The sequence below is a fragment of the Cydia fagiglandana genome, chromosome 2 (assembly GCF_963556715.1).
Source record: "Cydia fagiglandana chromosome 2, ilCydFagi1.1, whole genome shotgun sequence".
NCBI classification, from domain to species: Eukaryota; Metazoa; Arthropoda; class Insecta; order Lepidoptera; family Tortricidae; genus Cydia; species Cydia fagiglandana.
In genome coordinates, this window is record NC_085933.1 from 718,861 (window position 1) to 745,516 (window position 26,656).

The 26,656-nt window shown below is 37.2% G+C and overlaps 2 protein-coding genes across 3 annotated transcripts in view; one reads left to right on the plus strand and one right to left on the minus strand.

The window, feature by feature from the left end:
* LOC134673350 (high-affinity choline transporter 1) overlaps window positions 1–6,174 on the plus strand; it is a 38,616-nt gene extending 32,442 nt beyond the window's left edge. Inside the window, exon 10 of the mRNA XM_063531323.1 lies at window positions 1,869–6,174. Coding sequence (XP_063387393.1) covers window positions 1,869–2,184 — 316 coding nt within the window. The 3' untranslated portion in view covers window positions 2,185–6,174. The remainder of the gene's footprint in view (window positions 1–1,868) is intronic.
* A 1,628-nt stretch (window positions 6,175–7,802) lies between these two features.
* The window catches only part of LOC134673986 (pro-resilin), a 115,898-nt gene continuing 97,044 nt past the window's right edge, over window positions 7,803–26,656 (minus strand). Inside the window, exons 2-3 of one of the 2 annotated variants that reach the window (XM_063532049.1) lie at window positions 10,729–10,791; window positions 7,803–9,185 (exon numbers count right to left, since the gene is read on the minus strand). In XM_063532049.1, the coding sequence (XP_063388119.1) occupies window positions 7,927–9,185; window positions 10,729–10,791 (1,322 nt within the window). In that variant the 3' untranslated portion in view covers window positions 7,803–7,926. Of the gene's footprint in view, window positions 9,186–10,728; window positions 10,793–26,656 lie in introns of both variants that reach the window. The other variant, XM_063532042.1, reaches the window with a different exon arrangement.

Below are 26,656 nucleotides of genomic sequence, written 5' to 3' on the forward strand. Positions count from 1 at the left end.
CATTTTACAAAAGATACTTCCTTTTTATTTGTACCAAATAATTGTTAAATTGGTACTCGTAATGTTCCTTCCTTTCATAATTTTATATAACGTCTCACGACGGTTGATCGGTTGATAATTTTGATTAAACATTAGAGCGATACACGATTCCCTTCTAATATTATGGGTAATAAATTGCGGGATTAGTCCGAAATAATCATGTAGTTTATCTTCAAGGCTTTGTGTGATTTGTTTGTGTGCTTTTATCTTCTTCTTGCACCAGGATCTATTTTGAACGCTATGGCATCATTGAAAAGATAAAATAAAGTTATCAAAAATACCCAAAGAATAAAATATAAAGCGCGGTGCAAAAACTGCTAAGATATCTTCACACGTCTCTTTCAGATTGTTGTCGTACGAGTATACCAACAAAGCAAATCGTAGGACTGTAAATTTAAGTGTCAAGACATTACAAAGAAATAAAAGAAAACACAAATATTTTTCTTAATGTAATTGCTTCGTTATATTAACTTTGGACAAAAGCTGACAAAAGTTTGAACATGAATTATTTGGGTATATTCCGAGAGATATACATTTTTCAGGGGGTTCTGCCTACGCCTTTTGATTATTAATGTCTCTCGCATATTTCTTTGAAATTGTTGGACCAACGAGTTTTGATATTCTGTATAAAAATAGGACACTAACGTACAGTAGGTATACTAGTCTACTATCAAGTTTGTATATCACACGAATCTTCCAGAACGTATTCGATGCGACTTAGAATGCGCCAGGCGAGTACCGTAAAACGGTAGGCCCTTTACTCCACTAGAAGGATTTTTTTTACTTGATAATAATACACATCAGTATTCATTACCATTCGATGTATTTTTTCGCCAAACTAGATGACAGTTTGTTGGCAAATACCTATATTCGAAAAAAACGTCGTAACGTCCGCAGCCGATTCGAACCGAACGACGCCTTTTTAGTTCTTATTGCGTGGGCATAAAGCGGTTTTCTAAAAGCTTTTGCCAAATCCGCGTCGATAGACGTGGGGAGACCCACATTTGATGGACTGTTGATGGACTGTGGATAACACCGCAGAGTCTTGAGGTTGAATGAATCTTGAAGAGACTTTTCGGTCCTTCTTGCAGTTAGCGGTTCAACTCAACTAGCTATCGGTACGAAGAAAGAATACTTTCAAAATCTCGCTGTTAATTACACGATTTTGTTGTTGTCTGCTTGACTTCAACTCTATTTATTGAACGCTTTAACAGTGACAGACGGTTTGGTGCAACCGATCCATAGTGTCGTGACGACATTGTCGTGACGTGCGTCGCGTGACGCCGTGACGTAAGCGGCGCATCACGACCGGCAGCTTGAACCATTATCCGTCGCTGATATCCGAGATGACAACTAAATAGGTCCTGAGATTACAGACGGTTAGATTAGACATTGATGTTTGATGGTGGATTGCAAAATTACCCATATGAAACGAGTATTATTTGTATACAAAATTAAGAACCGGTCACACCACCTGCGAAAATATGTATGACCAAAACGGAACGCATAGGACGCGTTGCGTAGGTACTCGCTGCGTTAAGTTCCGGCATGGTTGACGTTTTATTGGGCCCTGCTAGGCGAAACACCATTAATCGTTGAAATAGTTAATTTTAGTAATGGGAAACTTTTATATTTTGATAAAATATGCATCCAAATCGAAGGTCGTGTTTTGAATTTTTTTTGGAAGATTGTTCTTTACTACTTTTTTTTGCACAACAAATGGACAAAACTGCTGTACATCATGGTATGATACTACTGCAAAAAAATTCAACTCTTGGTGGAGGGCACCAGTTCCACCTACATTTTTCAACCTCATCTCTCTCCCGCAGGTACCTCTTCAACTCCGGCTACCTTAGCCCCGAATCCGACTACTTCAACTGCGTAGTCAACATCCCCGAGGACATGGGCCGTGTAGACGAGCCGTCGGAGGCCGGCGAGCAGATGTCCGTGCTCGGCGGCGTGCCGGGCCGGCTGTACGGAGCCGCGTCCACACTGGTCGGGCCGGACGAGCGTGCTGGACGCATCAACCCCGCCTTGGAACCTGATGATGACTTAGATGACCCCAATGATGGACCCACCCCCCTGTTTGGTTCGAGCTCTGCCCCCCCACCCGTTCAGCCGCTTGGCAAACAGACAGCTTTCTGAGACGATGCATACTTCTATTAAAGAAGCACGTATGGGCTGGCTATATGTCACTCTGCAACTGCGTTTCGATGTAAATTACTGATTGGTTAGTTGTTGATCTTTGAACGGAGGTTGTTAATTTGATATATTGATTTTATACGTGTAAAAGTGGCCTTGTGTCTATTTATAAAATGGTTGAAATCAATATAATTGGATTTTGAGTGAAACTACACTTGACGTCAATGATAATATATGTTCACATTTTTCGCCTTATTACAAAGGAATGTTTGTCTTGTCATTTAACAGAGGTTTGCTAAGTTTTATGAATTACTGCTGGGGCTGAAGTTTTATTTCTGAGTGCAAAGTGTCAGAGTGTCGTAAAGCACCCTATATGACTGGAATGATGCTCAAATCAAGGACGTGTCTTCTTCCGATTCTTTTGTAACCAACGACGTTTTTCACATAGTTGTAAGTGCCAGCACTTAGACGATGTAGATCGGCCTGGTCCGCCCTAGGTTGAAAATTTTCGGGAAAATCATGGCCTGAAAATTTTTAACAGAAGAATTTTTGATACAGAGAATATAGCATATTTCTATGCTGTAGGATTTATTTTGGACAAAGAGTAATAGCCGAAGATATATCAGCCTAGGGACAGCATATAGACCAGGCCTCCCATGGTAATACGATTGCAGTTTATAGAGTATGTTTATATGTACTTATACTTAAAGCTAGTAGCGCGAAATCGCGTATGCAACTCATACATATCAGAATAAACTTTAATTGTTAGAGAGATATTGTATACATTATTTATATTAAAGAAGATTCCTTATTTAAGTCAATTAATGTAGAGATGAGATGGGAGCACAAAATATGTGTTGCGTGCTTATAGCGCGAATAGTGGCGGGTAGCTATACGGTATCACACTGTAAGTTGGGGCTACTCACACAGGGTTGCATTCAGAGAAAGAGCACTTTTTGTGTTAGGTGTATCCAGGGAATAGTTTCACTTTTTGCAATAAGTTTTTAAGATCTGGTCTGGTCTGGTCGAAAACATAAGTTTGCTGAATCTTTCGGAGTTTGAATTTTTGTCCGACTTCGGCAAAGTGAATGTTTCACGCGCGACTCGTATTGTGTGAACGTTTGTAACGTGTGCTCACGTTTAGAGCACTTTAGAGTCATTTATCATTTGCCGTTGGTTTTAAATCATTTTTGGTGCCTAATTTTTCTAGAAGTGCCAGTATGTTTATTTTACTTAAATGCCAATAAAAATACAGTCATATTTTTAAAAATGTTGTGCGGGATCGGTTTAAGTCGAATAAATTTTTTTAACATTTCGTAATGTGTGTGTGGCGCCAAAAACCGTGCGTTAAAACCTGGGTAGTGCTGTAATTTAAGCAAAAAAAAAACTTTGTCGAAAAAAAAAGACTAAAATTACTAATTATTTAAATGACTAAAATGATTAAAATTATTAATCCGGATCTCCTTATCATACACAAACAAGAGTGTGTAATTGTAGTAGACTCAACTTAAATTGCGATACAGTATAATGACCCGCAGTGTTGTACCGCGAGTAGTGTGGAGCGTGTGGGCAATGAATTGATTCAAGCAGTATTCATGAAATTGTATCAATTTCAAATACCCACGTAGATAATTATCAAAAAAAATGCTGTATAAAAAAACGATGCAATATTATTTTTATTACAAATTGACGCAATATAGATGTTGTTGTTTTATAATGTTTAGCTTAGTAGAAAATTTATTTGTAAATATTTGTTTGTAGATCTCGATTGCTTCTCACGAAATTAGTGTTAGTTTTTATGAATATATATTAAAAGCATTTATCGAAGCAAAGCTGCAGAATTTTCCAAATATTTATTTAGCTCAGATACATAATGTAAACTAAACGAAACTTAGGAATATTGAATTTTATTGAAAGGTATATAGTGTAGGCTTTAAGCCTAACTTTAATATGTGCAGATATATTTGTTTCAAGTCTGCACATTTATATATTTGTATGTGTGCACGGTATATAGCTGCGCACTAGGGCCATGTAGCTACTGATGTGCTTGTTGCGGAAAGTTTCCAAAAGGTTTCCGGAAATATTATGAAAATTTCACAAAAAAATTGAAATTTCGGATATTATTTTTTCCATAGAAAATTATGAGAAATTTCCGACATTATTCCACGTGTAAATTTCACAATTTTGTAAACTTCCCGACGGCACATCGGTACATGTGACTGAACACAGGACTTACATGTGTGACCCTGTAGGATACGTTTTAACTCTGTGTGTATCGGTGTTCAATATACTATAGGCTTGGTCCCCCCCTCCCCACCCGACCAAATGTCCAAATTAATATACTCGTTCACGCTTTTCACTAAAGTCTATCCTATATATCTGTTTTAAATTGTTATTACTAAATTATATGACGCTGTAAAGCTATAACATAGTATATTGAAGTTTAGGATCTGCGTTGCAATATATCAAAGTATATTTTGAATGTGATATACAAGTCACCTGCCTATATGTAGGTATAAAGAATAGAGTTTGCTAAGACTTCGACACGAAACATATCAAATAAATGTGACTTAATGTTAACTTATTGAACATATCTTAACTTTAGTATAGAGATGGATACATATCAGTAATTGTAAGTAGCTATAGGTTCGTTGTTGTTCTTCGGCCGCGCTTTCTAACTAGAATAGTCGAATTTGTTCAAATGTATACCATATACCATATATAAAATGGTATTAGGATATTTTATTTTAAATTATATCCTGTTTAAAAAATATGATTGTAATTTAAGTGAAATATTTATTTTTAAGCCAAAATATACAAGAAATATTTACATATATTTGAAACCTTATAATTTGAATATTTTAAATTGTTTCCTTAGTGATGACTTAAAATATAAATGCCAAGAATATTTGAGGACATAATTCCAGTTATATCCTACTGAGTGTATGTCCCTGACCATTTCTTAACCTTTCGAAGGGTATATACAATTTTAATTAAAAGTTTCCTAAGAGCAAGCTAAGCAATAAATTATTTCAAATATATACTCTGCATCTTAAATCTTTGAAAGGTTAAATCTTCGTTGAATGGTTATTCGAGCTGCTTTAACCATAACTAGATTTATGTGATGACACTTTTGATTTTGTGGTCAAAAGTCGCTTGCAGTGCTCTAGAAAATAATTGGATAAACCTCAGTTATTTTTAAACTGAAAAAAGTAAGGCATTACAGGTTAGTGTTGTCATCCTCGTATTAAATCAACATAATGGTTATCATTATACTTTATGACAGCTAGAAAACAAGAAGCTGAGTTGACTTGTCAGTAGACTTAGACCAAGAAAAGTCTGCAACGATTTTGATAGCACACGCAGTGCAAGTGTTATTTTAAACGTCAAACTTTTATGAAATTATGACGTAATTATATAATAACACTAGCAGTGCGTGTGCTATTAAACTCGCAGCATATTTTTCTTGGTCTAACTCTTAAACTCTGTTGTTTTTGTCGATATTAAATAATTGAAGTTAAATCTAACGAATGCAAACTTTGTAATCAAATCTTATAAATCGATATTTTTTATTCGTCAATTTTCAGTGGTTGCATTTTCATTTCATTTGAATTGACCGACGGAGCAGTCTAAAAAAGCTTGTACTATTTTTTACAAAGCAGTATTGTTTTTGTTATATTTATGATGCCTACTTTATATTTTATTCCTTATCAAGTACTATACGATAAAAATGTGTAACAAAAATAAATATTTATATCGTTCTCTATTTATAAATAATTGTATGACTGACCTCAACATATCAAGAAATTGAATTTATTGAAAAATATATATGTACGTAAATTAAGTTTGCGCGTTTAGGTTAGGAAGCGACCGGTCCATTGTTAGATTGTAGATATACTATTGACTTATTCCTAGTTCTTGTTGAATATTGAAACTGTGAAATGTGTACCGTTGTGGATCGCCGACAGGCGCAATAAACATAGTATGTCGAGATTTTGTCTACTTATTACTACAACATCTCCTACAGATCATACTCAATGAACCAAAGGCGAGCGGCGAGCCCGTACCACTCATGAATGTGGACGATGCTTAAACTTTAGTAATGTCTCCTTCGTTTCTCCTTGTATAGTCAAATACTTTAATTTCTGTGCCATTTCCTACCTTGTCACAGTGGCAATCAATATGAAAGTCGCTATAGTCACACCAATAAAAGTCTGCAGCGGATTTGATAGCCCACGCAGTGTAAGTGTTATTTATACATCATAGTTTCATAGAAGTTTGACGTTTAAAATGACACTTGCACTGCGTGGGCTATCAAAATCGCTGCAGACTTTTTACAGTCTAACTCTAGGAACCTCATACTATTGTCACTGTGACAAGGTACGAAATGGTACTGAATTTAAATTCCTTGTCCATACCAAAATGTCGAGTGGTGGTCAGGTTTGCCATACTGACTTTTTTTTCCTAGCCTATTCTGGTCTCCCACTGCTGGGCAAAGGCCTCTTCCCTTAAATGAAAAAAAAAACAAACAATTATTTACAAAACTTTATTTTTACAAAATATTTTGTACTTAAACTAAATTTTGTACAATTGCTTATTAAAATTAAATAATTAATACTTTTCGTTGCTACGATACATACACAGTGAGTATAACGAGACGAGACCGACACGACACGACACGGCCACGGTAAGCCGGTGGAAGGGCCTGAACCTAAAGTTCGAAATCTTTACTAAAATAAAGTTTATTAAATAGACAATTCCAATTGAGTAGAAGATCTCTGATGTCGGACTTTAGGTTAAGATATAAAACTTACATTGCATGTACTTGTCATATTATATGATATAAAACAACGACATATACACATTTCTCCGAAGAATTATACAAATGCCCTCGTTTTACAAAGCTAATATGAAGTAGAAAAACATTTTGGTCATTCTGCTAGCCTTCTGGATTTTTTAGATACCTGTTTAATACGTCTATTAGCTATCAATGGTAGAGTTAATATATTCATTAAACTAATTTTATAATTTAAACTCACGTATTTTTAGACGAAGAGCCTAGGTCTTCTTTCTTAAGTAATAACAGGCGCTACCCGAAGCACGGCCGTCGTGAACGCTGCTCGCACTGTTAGTGCTTGAGAAAGTAGACCTAGGCTCCCCGAAATATGTCGCGTGTGATTATAAACACGTGAGTTTAAACCGTAAAATTAGTTTAATGTATAAATATGTCTCACGACAGTTTAAATTCGGTTACGTATATATTCAAGTTGATAATTGTTAATTTCTAATATCATAAGATTATTTCTAAAGCAATCGGCATTCTTGAACTATACGGCTATCACCAGTTTTGACATTAACAGATACGCTCGCGTCTAAGTAACTTACTTTCTATACATCTCGCTTGCACTAATATGCGAGTACGAGCGAGATGCATAGAAAGTAAGTTACTTAGACGCGAGCGTATCTGTCAATGTCAAAACTGGTGGTAGCGGTTCTGGTTCGCAGGCAAAAACCATACTTGCAGAATACTTACGCTAAAAGGAGGAAGTGTTCAAAATGATCTGAGCATATTTTTTTCTAAGAAAATAAGAGCATTTTGAATACCTCACCCGTTGACACCTGCTGACTGGACTCGTACTAATATTCCATGCAAGTTATTTCAAGTTTGCCGCTACTTTAAAGTATCAGGTAACACTTGACCGCCTAGCATCACACACAGCACTGATTGATGCGCATTCACGCCGCCTAATAAGAGTAGCCGCCATTAGAGTCGTAGCTTTGTTGGATGGTATCAGGTACGCTAGCGGGACCCGATGAGTAACCACCGGATCCACCACCGAATCCACCGGAGCCTCCTGAGCTGTAGCCTCCTGAACCGTGGCCTCCAGAAGAACCACCGAATCCACCAGAACCTCCTGAGGAGTAACCGCTGCCGCTAGATGAGAAGCCGCTTGAGCCGCTGGAGGAGAAACCACCACTGGAATGTCCACCAGAGAATCCGCCAGAGCTAGGAGCTCCATAGCTGCTAGACGGGGCTTGAGCTGGGGCACCGTAGCTGGACGAAGGTGCTGAAGGTGCGCCATAGCTTGAGGAAGGTCCGCTGCTTCCAAAACCGCTGCCACTTCCGAAGCCGCTGCCGCCAAAAGCGCTTCCACCACTGCTTCCATGTCCGCCGAAGCTTCCGCTGCTGCTACCGAAGCTGCTGCTTCCACCGAAGCTGCCGCTGCTGCCACCGGGAGCGCCGTACGTCGATGACGGAGCAGGAGCGCCGTAAGAGCTTGAAGGCGCGCCGTAAGAGCTAGACGGGACTGGGGCGGGCTGGGCCGGAACACCGTAAGAGCTTGAGGGAGGAGATGGGGCTCCATAGGAGCTTGATGGGGCAGGAGCGCCATAGCTGCTGGAAGGTTTAGGTGCGGGAGCTCCATAGCTGCTGGAAGGTCTAGGAGCTGGAGCGCCGTAGGTTGTGGAAGGACCGGTGGGCACACCATAACTGGTCGCTGGAGGACGCGCGGGCGCACCGTAGCTTGAAGATGGGCGCGGGGCGGGAGCACCATAGCTGGAAGATGGGGCTGGTGCTCCATAGCTGCTAGAGGGCTTTGGGGCGGGAGCGCCGTAGCTGGAAGATGGGGCGGGTGCTCCGTAGCTGCTAGAGGGCTTTGGGGCGGGAGCGCCGTAGCTGGAAGACGGAGGCGGGGCGCCGTAACTGCTCGAGGGCCTGCTTGGCGCGGGGGCACCATAACTGGACGACGGTCTAGGTGCTGGGGCACCATAGCTGCTAGACGGCCTTGGGGCAGGGGCGCCAAAGCTATACGATGGTCTAGGTGCTGGAGCGCCATAGCTGCTTGAGGGTCTTGGCGCCGGGGCTCCGTAGCTGGACGACGGCGCAGGGGCGCCATAGCTGGACGAGGGTGCAGGGGCCCCATAACTGGACGAAGGCGCCGGGGCTCCGTAGCTACTCGAAGGTCGGCCGCCCGATGGTGGCAGGTAGGATGAGCTCAGCGGCGCTATATGGAGAGGGATTGGGGCTTTATTTAAAATATTGTAAATTGTTTATATTAACTTAGATTTACTGGTAGAGCCTGCGTTTTGAGTCGGTAGTCCATGCACATTGCACATTATTTCGCACGTATTTAAGTGAAATAGTACCTTCTACCTACCTAGTACCTAAAAAAAAGTACCTAGGTATATTCAAATTATTACTGTAAAGTTGTAGACCTAGGTGTCACACTCGCATATCAACATTGACAAATCTTAAAGCTAACACTCAAACATGAAATGCTCCTCATGTTAACAGCGCTTGCACACAAACTAAGTTTGTTTTCTGGTTTAGCAAATAATTTGTTCATCTTTGAGGTAATATTGCAAATACAGAACAGAAGTGCTTTCGCGAGTATTTATACTTATCCTTGAGTGCGCACTTGAGAGATTACAGAAATTGAGTAAGAGAAATTACGTAAATTCACTTGACCAATGTTTGATTAATATTTAATAGCGGAAAGTAAACTGCTATCGTAAAGTTTAATAATAGTCAGTAGAAATAATGTGTTATGGTGAAATTGCTGTTAGATTTTGTAATTTTTTAGGGTTCCGTAGCCAAATGGAAAAAAACGGAACCCTTATAGATTCGTCATGTCTGTCTGTCTGTCCGTCTGTATGTCACAGCCACTTTTTTCCGAAACTATAAGAACTATAATGTTAAAACTTGGTAGGTAGATGTATTCTGTGAACCGCATTAAGATTTTCACACAAAAATAGAAAAAAAAAAACAATCATTTTTGGGAATCCCCATACTTAGAACTGAAACTCAAAAATTTTTTTTTCTTCAATCCCATACGTGTGGGTTATCTATGGATAGGTCTTCAAAAATGATATTGAGGTTTCTAATATCATTTTTTTCTAAACTGAATAGTTTGCGCGAGAGACCCTTCCAAAGCCCCTGTAACTTCTAAAATAAGAGAATGATAAAACTAAAAAAAATATATGATATACATTACCATGCAAACTTCCACCGAAAATTGGTTTGAACGAGATCTAGTAAGTAGTTTTTTTTTAATCGTCATAAATCGTTAACCGCAATTTTATTATGTTACTTGCTGCTACGGAACCCTTCATGGGCGAGTCCGACTCGCACTTGGCCGCTTTTACATTTGTCGTGAGTTGTATTTTGTGTTGAGAGCATAAAAGCCCGATTAAGATATTAGTTTATTGTCCCGAAATATCACTGTTGACAGTTGACAGATCTTATCCATAATCGTTTCATAAGATTCATAACAAGATTAAAATCGGAAGCGGGCTCGAGGAGGGAAGGCAGTCAAGATGACAATCGTACATCGGTAAACGCCAAACAAAAATAAAAAAAAATATCGGGATGACAGATGTTACGGAAATTCACGTGACTATTACGCACATTATTCAAGTTTCGATTTCTAACAACGATTGTCGTCTTACTAGTCGACTAGGCCCCCAGGTTGGGGAGCAGACTACATTCTTAGCTATATGTGAACGTCGACTCTCGCGCAGGCCCTTAGTATTGCAAACCGACGTTACCTTCCCGCTTGTAGTGGATCCTGCGGGGCTTGGCTGCCACGGCCACCAGCAGCGCCGCGAACACCTGGAAACAAATAAAATGAGGCTTTAGATACCTATATAGATAAACAAATAAAAAGTGACCTATAAATATACGGACACCACGTCGTGCGTCGAGAGGGCTATAACCGCGAAAATCGAAGTTAGCAAATTGCAGGGATTTTTCTCTGTCACTCTAATTACGCCTTCGTTGGAATAAAAGAGAAAGATCCCCGCAATTTGCGAATTTCGGTTTTAGCTGTAGCCGCTCAGACCGCGTAGGTAGCAAAGATGCCAATCGCTTACGCTCCGTAGCGATCGAAACGCAACTATCACTGTCGAGCTAATAAGGAAGAGTGATAGAGAGACATAATGCTTTTCGTTGTCGAAGCGATAGCGATTGTAACCTTGACTAGGCCGGCAGAAGCGGTTATTAAATTTTACAATTTGACTCGCAGTGCATCTGGCGAGCACCAATAACTGCCACCATCGCTGCAGTGCAGTAGCGTGCAAATTAAAATATCTAAACTATTTATAACAGATTGTATATATTCTGAATACCGTTCGGTTCTAACAGAGGCAGATCATCAAGGTACTCGATGAACAGGAAATTGATGGAAGACAATGTATTGTTCGATGATTTTACAATGTGGAATGCATTTTTAAGTTTTTTTTCGAAGCCTTAGCATGTTTTTCAATAAGAGCTATAACTTTAAGATAACGATCAAGTGTCTTCCGCGAAAGTGACCTCCAACAGTGCGCACACGGTTTACAAAACAGTCAGTAGATAATAAAGTAAACAAGTGAAATTGGCGCGTGCGCCGCGTGCCAACGCCATTGCCAAAACACTATTTTGGTTTTTACGTCGACCTTGCATATAATGCATATGGAAAGTTAGTATTAACATATTTAAATCGCAGGCTTTAAGAATTTAAAACGATTATGTGAAATTGCCTGTTAGCCGAAGAGTTAGAACTAGGATTTTTTGAGCCGGTTGAATCATTGCACACAGATATTTTGAGTAGTCTCTACAAGAAAATTACCACTGTATGTACAAACAATTTTTTTTGTAGAGAAAAATAATTTACAAAGTTTACAAACCCAAACATGATTAGATTGCTTTATTTTATCCCAGAGTTCCTATGGCCACCTCCTGTGTCCATCCAGGTCAGCTCGATGGTACCATAATAAGTATTGATTTGTCACCGAACTTACGCGAGTATGCCGAGTATTAAAAAGCGAAGAATGGGATGTGGGTAGGTAGGTTATACAGAGTGTTTGGTACATCATTTGCCAAATTAAAATGGCAGATAGGTTGAGTCCTTGAGTCATTTGATATCTTCTCAGGCCTAGAAATTTTTAATTTGGTGCAAAAAAATTTTTTTCACTTCTATGACAGTTATTCGTAAATTTCTAATTTTTACTTGCGTAGTAGTAAAAAAAAACCGTGGCCAATTTTGTTTTTCTGGGCATGAGAAGATAGCAAATGACTCAAGCTATCTGCCGTTTTAATTTGGCAAACGATGTGCCAAACACCCTGTATTTAAGCTCTTAATATATGTATTCGAAGCATGTACAAGAACATCTATGGTCTACATGCAGGATAAAGATATTTCAATGAAAGTATCCATTGCCATCGTAAAGTACGCACGACCTAGCTTTTATCGCCCATCTGCTATTACTCCTGCGCAGCGGCAATAGTCATGCTCTTGCACAAGCCACGCAGCATGCTGCACGTACGCTGGTTTAATTGGCTTCCACTTCACTGGTAGGTTACTGGGAGGTAGTAGTAAATAGTAGAAGAGTATGTCGGAAAATAGTATTATGGTTTATGGTATAATATATATGGTATGGTAGTATTATGGTTTATATTGATAACAAACGCCTGTTACTAATGATAATAGCGGGAAAACTTACTGCCCTACTAACAATAGAAACAAACAGCTAAGATAAGACCAAAGGTATATCTATACATCATATATTGCTCTATGATAATATTGGTAATCTTTAATATTTATGGTTTATACAAATAAATTTCTATATCAGGAATCGTTGTGGGCTTTGCGACTAAAATTCAAACCTCTCAACATTCATTTTGATATAAAACTTCAAGGCGGTGTAATTTAAACCAACTTTGTAACTTCTACTATTGTTTTATTATAATAAGCACTTAGCTAACCTAATTAGACACCTGAAACCAACTTGACCACAACAGGGCTAATGGCATTTAGGTGTCATTATTAAAACCTAGATTCTAAGGTCACTGAGTCATCTTGATAGTCTTGGTGACTTGTTAAACAAAACAGAAGATTTTCGTCATTGCGTGGGTACGGGTAATGAGTACGACCTTGGGTGACCTTGGGCTGATTTTGGAGGCATCGTGGAACAGAATTGTGAGGACAAAGGGATTCGTGGCAGATTTTATCGCAATTGGCCTTAGTAGTAATAAGTGCACTTAACTTACTAAAAACGTTTAACCTCTAGCCGCCCATACGTCAAACCTTGCCAAGCAAAATGAAATTTTATTTTGTCAACACAAAGTTCAAATTAGAATGGAACAGGAGACCTTTTTATAGGTCTCTGGGCGGCTAGAGGTTAACGTTTTAGTTTGGATGAACGTGACGCTGCTGAAGTTGTGCAAGTTTCGGAAAATTTACTAAAAGGTGGAAAAGTACTCGGAAATTCCAGTAATATTTTACAGGAAACAAAATGAAAGTTATTTTGTAAATGGGAAATTTCGTTTCCTGTACAAAAATATAAGAGGTTTCCGAAAATTTTCCGAGTGAACACTTCGGAAATTTTCCAATGGCACATCAGTTCTCATCAGTACTTATGTAATAAGTAAAGCGAATTTACAGAAAGACAAATAGATGTTTGTGACTAACTCTAATTTAAATATCTAATTTTACGTATTTAAATTTTCTGAAAGTATCTAAATACTCGAAACCGGTCGCACGCAGCTAAATCATCAACGACAACAAAATCAACCATAATAACCAACCTTCTAAGCGCTAGGTGTACAACACCGCTAAATACTTTAACACCTCACGCACCTAATCGTCCCCTTTGTTTCAATGTTTGTCTAGTCTTGTACTCTGCTCTTGCCCAAGCACTTAATGATTCCACAAAAACGCACAGATAAAGAGCCCAGTTGCGCAGTGAGCGAAACAATGACGACCATTAAAACATGCAAATTTATTTAAATTCGCATTCCCAGAGCTCTTTCCATATCGGGACAAAAGTAAGGTTTTGTAAAAGGAATTTACCAACAGACTAAGAGGTAGTGAGCCATTTCATCTAAAGATGTACCTACACGACACTTTTGGGAATTTGTATGTTAATTCTACACAGAACTACGAGTTCTTTCAATTATGATAGGAGAACAGGGTCCCCAAATATCCATACATTTTTCCTTCTTTCCATTCTGTTCTCACTATGAAAATATATGAAAAAAGGTAATAGAATGGAATAAAAAGATTGGGACTCTTTTTTTCTTCTATTGGGATCGAAAGAGCTCGTGATTTTAAATCGAAATAACATAATAATTCTCAAATCTGAAAAAAGTGAAGTACAACTTTAAATAAAATGGCCGAGTGACAGGTTGTGTTAGGTACACATATTAGGGATAATGCCAAAAGGATCGGAGCTTGGGTTTTACAATGTTTGTTCTAATGACGCTAGTAGTGAATGCCAATAGCCAGTAATTGGAGAAACAGCGTCAACACAATTGTAGAATGTTGAAAAGTGAGATGAGTCAAGTCTGGGCCATTGCGTTGTTTGAAAATGTTGCGGATACGTGACCAACATTGTGACAATAGGAACAACAACTTTAGATAAAGATGACCTTATGGATTCAAATACGGAAAATAGTTCTAGTTGGTTAAATATTTGTCGCAATCGCAAAATACATACTTGAACAATTTGTATTTACACTTGGCTCAAATAAGAGACAGTAAGTATCTAAACTCATTTTACATTGTAAAAAATATATTCTCACTTCTCACCGAAAGAAGATTGATATGATATTATCGTTTAAGAAAAAGGGTTTATCTATTGTGTCGTTTTGACTCATAGAAAATATAAATGAATGTTTCACGGCTGATTCGTTCAGTTGCTCATAATGCTCAGAAACTAACAATGTTAACTTCTAATTATCGTGAGACAGTAATTTATTACTTTGTTACGTCTTATATCTTCAATAACTTGTAAGTAAGAATTGCGACCTTAACACTTGCTTGTAGAGTCTAAAATGTTTATTAGTTAAATGCTTGTTATTGTTTATGAAATGTTTTGTTTTAATTAAGGATTACCCTCACACTTTCTCTGGTTATGTTTGTGCGATAATTTATATCGAGTTGCGTGGATTTGTTGGCATTGTTCGGTTTGTTACGTGTATCTTCGTATTATTGTTTCAATCAATGATGCTGATAATCAGAGATATAAATAATGAGCTGAACTATTGTCAGTGAAAATTATGTGTTTATCTATCGCGGTTAAATGTCCCATGCAATTTACCGAATGGACGTGCAGGCATCATTAAGAATTCAACAACGTAATAATTAAGCCACATAAGTGTTTATGATAGTAATATTTGTTACGACTGTTACTATAATATAATTACATATTTTGCAGTTTAAATTGGCCATTTAGTACGTGCTTCATTAACAAATGTACCTAGTTATGTAAACTTAGTTGACAGACATTAAACATAGGTATCAGTTGCTAGCGCATATAAACGGAATAATAAGTATCTTATTTTATCCTTTTTAGTGTCAGTTTTTTTTGCCAAGCAAGCCTGTTCTTATGGCGTGGTTGAACTCGAAACCTTCTAAGCGTATTTAAATCTGCAATAATGTCTAATTATGCTAAACAAGTAATGTTTGTGTTACGGATGCCTAATAGAATAAACATTAGTGTATATAATCGTTGTCTGGTTATAAAACGCGGTTGGTTTTAAGCTGCGTATGATGCAACTCTTCCTAGTTGATGCTGCGGTCGGCTTGTGTCTCGAAGGTGATAAACTCTACGTTTGATCGACGTTTATGACGTTTATGAGACTCTCTTGTTATGTGATAGAAGATGGTGGTTCACTATGGCAAGGAATTTCAGTGGCTCTACCTGGGTGTTATGGGTTCTTTTAGATTCGACACATCACTATTATTAATTATTATATGTATAGCGTTAACGGGTCGAAAATAACCAACGGAAGGGTTATGCTCTTGTTTATTTGTCATTATCTATGTATTCATGCATATCATTATTTTCTCTTATTTTATATTCATGGCGCCCATTATCTATGCATGTAATAAAACAGTTTGACAGATTGCGCAAGAGATGACAATCTATATAAAAGCTAGATGGGCGTCTCACGGGAACCGTTGTCATGGGAACCGTCTGCGTCTGCGCAACCATCCGGTATTGTTCATTCAGGTTTGACCAATGCGATCATCTGATCATCATGCGAAAAGTATCCTTATACCAAGGAAGTTAGAGGTTTATTAGGGCGAGGGGTTTGGTGGCGGTTACGCGATTGATTTAATGTAGTTCCCAGGTTACGCAAAATTAAAAACGATTTGTTAAGATAAACATAAGTATGTTGGAGCATTCAAAGTTAATTTTAATAATATGTATGGTTTCAAATACGTGAGAATAAAAGTACTCACAATGCTATCACAATGAAAATACTTTACAGTTTTACTGCCCATTTACAATGCCATTTAAATTTTACTAACATGTAATTAAACAAACTCCGCAAGCATTTGAAAATACGACTTAATGGAACAATTTATACTCCTGTGAAAGAAGATAAGATTATTTTGCCGTTATCGACATCTAGGTACTAATTTGACAATTTTCATGTTAAAAACTACATACCGTTTTAACATAAAACATTAGCATCAGACATATCATAGGTTCTTTTTAGGGTTCCGTACCCAAAGGGTAAAACGGGACCCTATTACTAAGACTTCGCTGTCCGTCCGTCCGTCCGTCCGTCTGTCACCAGGCTGTATCTCACGAACCGTGATAGCTAGACAGTTGAAATTTTCACAGATGATGTATTTCTGTTGCCGCTATAACAACAAATACTAAAAACAGAATAAAATAAAGATTTAAATGGGGCTCCCATACAACAAACGTGATTTTTGACCAAAGTTAAGCAACGTCGGGAGGGGCCAGTACTTGGATGGGTGACCGTTTTCTTTTTGCTTTTTTTTGTTTTTTTTTTGCATTATGGTACGGAACCCTTCGTGCGCGAGTCCGACTCGCACTTGCCCGGTTTTTTGTACCAAATCTCGTAGATAGAATAATAAATTATAAGAAAATTAGACAGGTGGTAGACACATGATCTGTCACTCTTACAAGTCGAGTAGGCCCCGAAAATATTTCATTCTTAAAATACTCTGAGTAATGACTATTTTCGCATTTATAGGTATTGCAATGTAATGTAAGTAATGATGTCTTCTCGGAAGTCAACAGAGATCGCATTCGGAGCGACGCCATGACACTTTCCATTACGAAGTCGCGTATTTTCCCGCCATTTTCACTTCATCGCATTTAAGCGAACAGAGCCTTACTTTTAGCCATATCTACTCTTATATTATATTATTGTGTGAAGGGTTTGCTTCTCGCAATTGAATTTGTCGCGTCTTTGTACTATAATAGACCAAAAAGATTTTACTCGCGACAAAGAAACCAACATCTCATAATCTCTTAATGAATCTTAGCGTTTGTGTAAGTTTCTTCGTTACTTTGGCTTTGTATTTTGATTTCATAATACCTAACATTTTTTTTTATAATATATATATATTTTATAATATATATATATATATAATATATTTTATATTATAAAAAAAAAAAAACATTATGGCGTGCTGAATGGAAAACAAATTTAATCACAGAACACGTCAACAAACTAGTAAGTAGTAAGTAGTTTGTTTATTTCACTAAAGGTTGCTTGCTACCTATATGAAAGTTGGCACTGGCAGAATTAATTCGAAATATCAGGTCGAAATGCTTAAATGTGATATACATAAATACTTATAATCTGTGTAATACAGAAGAACAATAAATCCTTGTACAACAGTCCATTTATATACTTATTTCTATATACAACGTACAACACGTATACAACGTGTATAATATCCATTGTCATTAAATTTACTCTTGAATAAAGTTAAAAACTTAGTTTAACTTCTAATTGTATAAGTTTAGGTAATTATTCGAATCATACAAAATTTGCCTGTTTTGATTATTGTTTCGTGTAAATATTACGTTGTGTAACCATACTTAAATCAAAAACCTTGATATGAAGTAAGTTTGCGGTCAATGTTGTGTCGAGAAAGTCCTTGATAATAACTTTACTATGTATTTAATACGAGCGTCTTGGCCACATTTAGGCCTTGGTCGAATCTTTTAGAATTACCTTGCTTTTTTTATCAGATGGTGTAGACACTCAAACAATTTTGATGATATACAGTATGTAATCTTACTAAAATCATTTACTCAAGTCCGTTAATTAATGGGTGACACTGAACAAGTTTTACTATGGCACCAACCCAGAAATCGCGCAAAAAAAATTGACTCTCCCATAGAAAATTTCAATGCTACACCAGCAAAATGTATGAAACAACCAAATTTTTTTTCGCGATTTCCGAGTCGGTGCCATAGTAAAAGTTGCTCAGTGTCACCCATTCATTAACGGGCTTAAGTAAATGGTTTTAGTAAGTTTACATACTGTATTATACGTATATATACTTGTACATAGATCTAAATTTTCTACCCATATAAAGAGGCGATTTGATTGACTCTCAGTAGTTTACCACCGGCTAAATACTGTTTAGCGCAAAAGGCAAGGAGAGTTTTGTATAAAAAAGTGGTTCATCTTCAAAAATTTACGTATTACCACTCAGGTGTATTAATTTTTTTCTGGTCTACTTCATCGTCTAGATCTCTAATAAATTATAAAACACCTTAAGCCCATTGAAGAAGTTGCATTAACATTTGAATAATAAGTGACATAACACCACATGACCGCCATTTCCCACGGCGAAAGTAAAAGCATGTTCCACTTACTTTCAACACGACGAAGGCGTGCCGAGCGCTATGTCCATTACTAATTCTTTAAGCCAACGCTCAAGTATTTGACCAAGTAAAGCAGCAAAGCACGAGATACATTGCGATAGGATTGCGATTACGTAAAAGTTGTAATCAGAGTGCAAATGAAGTGACGTGAACTATGACCCAGAGGTGGCCTGGATACCGACGGTATTCTGTAGCTTTTACTACTAATAGAATAAAAGACTAGGTACGTAATTGATACTATAGGTCAAGTTCTGAATAATTCCATTGTAATGTCGATAGTTATTGATTAGGGAGTCAGATTGCTAAAAGGTCAATTCCGTAGTATTGAAGAGGTTTGAAGAAGTGTGGGGACTTGCACAATTATTATATACTGCACTGTAGAGTTAAGATGGTCGGCTCTTTATCATTTGTCACCATGCCATGTCGCGTTCTAACAAATATGTAAGTGCGAAAGTGACGCATGGCATGATAAGGTGATAAAAATGCGACCATGATACCGCTTCTGTTATGTGAATGTATGTCATTTAACAATTGTCAGCTTCGATGACAGAGTCTTTTATACATTTGCCTGTCAATGAATAATACCAGAGTTTTTACCCGCCATAATAATTGTAATTAGCTTCATAGCAGCCTGATTACCCATAAACAAAAGAACTCGGGAACAACGCGTTAAGACGGTAAATGATTACCCGTATTATGTACAAGAAAGTAGAAATGTTCATTAATAGAGAAGACAAAGAATCCCACGGGTTTTCTGTACTTTCCCGGAGGGCTTCCCTTTATCTTGCATAATATCGATTGTCCGAAATACACTTCGCATAGCAGGTTTCGCAGAAACATTTTTAACCGAATGATACTTTTGCATAATTGTATAATTAGCATAACTGTCATGTCGCATAACATTCATTTGGCAGAATTTTGAATAGCAGAATACTACTATCGTCGATTTTACATACGCAGAATTGTATGTAGCATAAATTACATTCCACCGAATTTCTTATGGCATATTGCTCATATTGTAGACTTGAATTTCGCAGAATGTTATGCAGCAGAATAAAAGTTCTGCCGAAATTGTTACCGCATAATACTCATGTCGCTGACTGAACCTACAGAAAAGGAATTGCTGCCAGAACTACAGGTTAAGTTAGGTTAGAACTGCGACCTCTACATAAAAGGAATTGCTGCCAGAACTATAGGTTAGGTTAGGTTACAATTGCGACCCCTACACAAAAGAAATTGTTGCCAGAACTGTAGGTTAGGTTAGGTTAGAACTGCGACCCCTACTCAAAAGAGGGTGCGTAACGGTCCATATAACAACTTTTGATATATTTTTAGTCGATATAACGATTGAGGGACATAATGCACTTTTGCTATAACAATACATGGTATATTCTTAAAGAGTCTAACTATCGTCAAGTATAATGAACTTGTAATATAACAACTTCTAATCTAACATTAACAGCGTATATAATTAAGTTCGATATAACGCTCAGTTGGCATAATGTAGTACTGGTATAATTTGTAATATTTACTACTATTATAACAACCTACGTATTCGAACTTAAGGCAGGTCTCAGTTAGGTACGACGACGAGCGAAGCGAGGAGGAGTGTTAGGTAGAACTGCGACCCTACAGCGCGCGAGCCGAGCGAGCGAAGCGAGCGTGCCGCGGTAGCGGCCGGCGAAGCGCCAGAACCGACTTTTTTTATTATAACCTCAACTTATTATTATACATTTGAATACATTATACCATAAATACTTATAACAAATATTCATTATATCCAGTAAACGTTATATCGAATAGCTTTTATATCGATTAAACATTATATCCCATGAAAATAGTTATTTTGTTGTTATATCAAAAGTTCATTATACCGCTTAAGTGATTATACACCATGAAATTATATCAAAAGTTGTTATATATTTTGAAAATATATCAAAAATTGTTATACGGATCATTACACACCCCTCAAAAGAAACTGCTTCCAGAACTGTAGGTTAGGTTAGGTTAGAACTGCGACCCCTGCTCAAAAGAAACTGCTTCCAGAAGTGTAGGTTAGGTTAGGTTAGAACTGCGACCCCTGCTCAAAAGAAACTGCTTCCAGAAGTGTAGGTTAGGTTAGGTTAGAACTGCGACCCCTGCTCAATAGGTACTGTTGGAGTAGGTATTCATTGGTGTAGTAGGGTACCTATTTCGGCGAGAAACTAACTATCCATCAAAATATTATTCTCATCAACAGTATGCCAATGAATTATTCTGCCTAAGGAAATTGTGCGAAAAGACAGTATGCCAAGTACATATTATGCGACGCAATTTTCGGCAAAACAATTATTCGATTATAGTATTATTCTTCAAATTGAGATTATGCCATTGCATTATTCTGCTTTACAAAATTGTGCGAAACAACAGTATGCCATGAAACTTATGCAAAAAGTAATTCTGCGAAATGATGATTCTGCCAAGGGTTGCTATGCGAAAGTAAAATATGACAATAAATTTTATGCAACATATTAGTAATCCTTCCCGGAGTTTTAGGTAGAAAACCGGAAATTGGAAGGCACTGTGAGTGAAGTGAAGGAAATAATCTGTTTGGAAGTGGTTAATAGGAACGTAATTGATGTATTGAACGACGATCTTGTTAGCAGGAAATTAGAAAAGTATTGATAAAAGTACCTACACTCAAACCCAGAATGATAGAGAGCAAGCTTAGATGATGTGCGCGCGCGTGTATTTTAATGCGATCACCTACAGCATTTTAAGCATTTGCATTTTTTATGAGATTGTAAATACTTATTAATATTATTATACTGTTTAAATATTATGATTTCGAAATATGAAATTTGGATTTTGGAGATTGAAATGAACTCTTGAGTTCTATATTGAAGAATTGAGTCGTTTATATAAGTTATTTCAAAGGAATTCAATATTCAAATTTCCAGACTATTATTCGAAGTCACTATTATTGAATTGAGAAAATGGGAGCAACATTATCAAATAATCTGACTGTTATAGAACATTTATTACTGAACCGGAGATTTTATGTTTTACGTTTTGCCATTTTAACCATAATAATGCGTTTAAGTATACTTGAACTTCGTTTAAGAAACTCGAAATATGATTAACGACTGTAGTGTCAACTGTCAACTCTGTTAACTTAAGCTAAACTGTAAGTGTTCAGTAATAACCATTAGCAGATATTACGGTGTTTGGAACCGACGTAACCGTGGAATGGTCTTCCTCGGTCGAAAAACGTACTAAAAACCCCAAGAGCTTGTTCATTTTTAAACATTTTCGGTTTAAGAGTCGCAGACTAAGTCTGTTTAGCGCTCTACTTAAGATTTGGGTAAATTGCCTACACATTTACATGTCGCGGCTGAATTTGTAAAACTTTCTAATGTTTTAAGGGATTAGCGAACATGTATTGTGTTAGTCAAGTTATGTTAGAACGAGTATTATATTGTGAGTGGTTTGTTTATTTACGTTTGCTAGGTTTGCAATTTATGTTTAAATGCTTAAAGGTAAATTAATCAAGAAGAAGAATGTGTGAACTAATAAGGAAAATAGGAAAAAGGTTTTTTTTTCTATGTGTGCGACCAAACTAAAGCAATTAAGTAAAATGAAGTAGTAAGTAGAATTAAGTAGAAAAAATCATTTACTTAGGATAAAAACACCTACTTAATTTTAAAACTTTTTTCGTCTGCCAACCTGCAGGACAGTTTGTTGGCAGAGAGACATGTGCCGCACATGCATAGGCATGTGATGATGTGCTGCATTAATAAATAAAATACATATGAACACAAAGTGACGATATATACCAAAAAAGTGAATTAATCACTAGACCAAGTATTCAGATTCTCACGGCGTGTCACCCAATTGTGCAATGAGAGCACTTCTTCGTTAGATTTCTGCGTACAGCTGATATTTACGCCGATCTCATTGTATAGAACTCAGATTAATCTAAGTGTCGCCACTTCACAACATCGTTGTTGTTGAGAAGGACATTAATTTGATCATAGTTATCTTTATAACTCGGTTCCGGTGGCCATTATAAGAATCAAGCGATACAATATTTATAAAAAATTTAGAATACATTTGAACTGTTAAAAATAACGCAGGCGTGGGTGTTGTAAGAAAAACAATAATCTGCAATTACATGTCATAGATAACTGGTCTGGCCTAGTGGGTAGTGACACTGCCTATGAAGCCGATGGTCCCAGGTTCGAATCCTGGTAAGGGCATTTATTTGTAAGATGATACAGATATTTGTTCCTGAGTCATGGTTGTTTTCTATGTATTTAAATATTTATATATATTATATATATCGTTGTCTGAGTACCCACAACACAAGCTTGAGCTTACCGTGGGGCTTAGTCAATTTGTGTAAAAAAAATCCTATAATATTTATTTATTTATTTGTAGTAACATAACAGATCGGTTTGCTAAAAATCTATTAGCAATGGTCATTTAATAGTACATAGTTTATATGCATTGTCGAAACATCTAATATTTTGTTACATTATAAACTAAAACAGATGTCATATAGGTGTACCTACTAATGAAAAAGTGACATATCCCCTCTCAGTGGCAGAGGCCGGGCCGGTTTCGAACAGGCGTGTTCAGCTAATTCTAATAAAACCATTCCTAATAAGTAATAATTCAATAAAATAATTTATTATTTTTAATATTTTTTGAAGCTAATATGTAGTTAATAAAATAATTAAGTTCTTTTTACGTTAAGGTATTCTAAGCATTTCGTTTCTATTTGGTCCTTATAAGCATGTATGTTACGCGAGTTTACGGACAATACGCACGCTATTTGTTTTATTGTCCGCGCATCACTCACTCACGCGCAGGCGCAACCAATGGCGAAGAAAGCCGGTGCGCGTGCGCTTCGGGACCGGTCGGTTAGTTCCGCACGCGCGCGGTGACGTAAGCGGAAGGACCTTGACCTTTGGCAGGTTTTGGAAAAGTGGGACATGGGGTTGGGTGGATGCGGCGCCGGCCTGGTGGCTATGATAGGTACATTAATTATTTGACAAGAGATATCTGTTAAATAATATGAAAATGTAGGCCAACGAAAGTACGTATTATGTCTTATCAATTTGCCCAAGATGCATTTGCATGCATAGGAAAGGATTCGTGTATACAAAAATTAATATTGTGAGGTCAGAGAGTATTCACAGGAGCTAATTTAATTTAACTGTAGAGGAAATATGAATTAATTAACCAACTTTTTTAAAGAAGCTAATTCTTAAATAAAACCTGGTGCAGAAAGTCTTGGTAAATATTATCAAAAAATCTCACATTGTTCAATCAAATATCTTAACATCTTTATTGAATTATGAAATTACACAACGGGACTTAATCGCGTATTTAAGTTTTAAGATTTACCGTCCGTACGTTTTGCGTCGTCGTTAGTGTTGTGTGTCGACAGAGTGACATCCCTAGTACGCAAAACGTTCAAACTGATAAACAAGACCAAGTGCGGGTAGTTCGAAAAACTCGCGCGGCTAGAAGATGTTGATGTCAACTTAAGCCAGTCTTCTCCGAGACCACGGGGACAACGCCGTCCTCGAAACGTCGGAGGTAAATCTTAAAACTTAAATACGCGATTAAGTCCCGTTGTGTAGTTTCATAATGTTAAATAATCGTGAAAGTTTAAATCAGTATCTTTATTGAATGTCACGTGCAGCGAACATACAAGTTTAATGTAATCTTGAGGACAGTAAACTCATCCCTTAAATAGGAAAGTAAGTCTGTCAGTTTTACCTTTTCAGCGCTTAATCCGCTGCCCTAATTTAGATGAAATTTGGTATGGAGATAGTTCCAGTTTTTATCATCATCATCATTCCACGCAGGCGAAGTGGCGGGCAGAAATGCTTTAATGAACTTAACCTATTGTTACTACATTTATCCTTAGTTACAAAATGTTAGAGTCACATCTTCAAACATCATTGTGACGCAACCCGTTGACGTAACGCTTGTGACGCTTTTGTGACGCTCTTAGCAGCTTACGGAACTTTGCCGTAAGCTCTTTGTTGTGGACTTTCGCCTGGTAACGTGTTCTAGTGACTTATGTTTGCCGACTTATGAAATAGTTAATAGTTTCCTTTATGTTAAAAGTAAATAATTCGTGACTCTATAGAAAAGAAAAGGAAAACCAATCATCATTTTAAGTGCCATTTTTAGTTTAGGGCATCTTAGTTAATTATACAACTTTCAGAACATCAAATTGTAACTGCTCGCCCTTAGAGTTGGTCAAAGACGCATAGTCTCTGTAATATTGCGTATATTTGAGAAATTGTGACGGGTACCGTACTGCCATCGTGGGGTTGCCTAGAGGTCTAGCGTTAGCCGCGTAAATGATGACTCACGCTAGACCGGGCCGTGCCCGGGCCGAGGCGTCCGACATGTCATTTTCTATGACGGCTGATCGGTGATCACGTGGTGCTTTTCAGAGAAAACGAAGCGCCGGAAGCTCCGGCCCGACTCCGGCCCGGTCTAGCGTGAGTCATCTTTAAGCTGAAGACGTGGGTTCGAATCCGGCCTCTGTCACTGGAGGGCTTGGTTACTTTCTCATTAGTATATGACGTCTATTTCAGTTTATTATCTTTCTGTTTACCCCGATGTTTGAGTGGTAGAGATTCTCTAATGACATTAAATCCGTTGTCTAGAGGTACAGACAATTTACGAAAAACCTAATGTATACCTGTAGGTATATGTCTATTATTTACTTAATAAAATACATGGATTCTAAATTAATAGTTAGTGCACCATTTCTGAACAGTTACAAACTAAGTTAAAAGCACACGTAAAAGATTCGTTTTATTCTACTACACAGTCTACTGAGAAAAGAGGCAATCTTTAAACTGGGTTTACAAACTTCCAACTAGTTTCTTCTTCGTTTGAGACACGCACATTATGTCACAGGCAAAACTTCTTAACTAAAGTTTAATTTTAAAATAAGTTTCTAAAATGAATCCTGTCAAATGCTGACGCAGAGTTTGGTCTCACTGAATCAAAGAAATTAGTAGATTCCACGTTTGACCGACAAAAAGATAAGTTTTTTGTGAGAAACGGACAGACAGACGGACGGATCACACACGGACATGATGAAACTATTGAAAATGAAAATGAAAAATGAAAAAGCGTTTATTGGTTACAATATTGTGTACAACAAATTATGGTTGGAATCTCCAAGTAAGTAAAATTATACTTGTAGCAGGAGATCCCGCTCTTCCTACCAAAGTTACATACAAAGTAACCGAAAATATACTTAAATGAAAATCTTACAAACTAAACTAAACTAAATTTAGGCTAAGATATGTGTGCGAGTGTGTGTGTGTGTGTGTATGTGTGTGTGTGTGTGTGTGTGTATGTGTGTGTGTGTAATGGGGTATAGGTAAATGTATATACATATATATGTATCTATTGTTTTTGTAAAAGTGCTTCTGTTTCCTCGTAGTCTAAATTTCTAATCCATTCAACTATAGCTTTCTTACAAGTGTATAATTGCAAAGGGTATATTGAAATAATTTTATTTATGTGATTATATAGGTGAACAGACTGGCTTGTAAATTGTCTTCTGGCATAAACAGATTTAATAGGTGGCTTAGGAATTACATTTGTTTTCCTCCTCCGTGTTACTATGAGTGGTTTAAATTTTATAGTTTTGTGTAGCTTTAGTAGTGAAAATAGAATATAAAGTTTCCTCATACTAAGTACATCACAATCCTTGTACAGTTCAGTGGTTGGGTATCTATAAGGTTTGGAGTATATAACTTTAAGAAGGCATCTTTGACCCCTTTCAGCATCAATGAATTTGGTC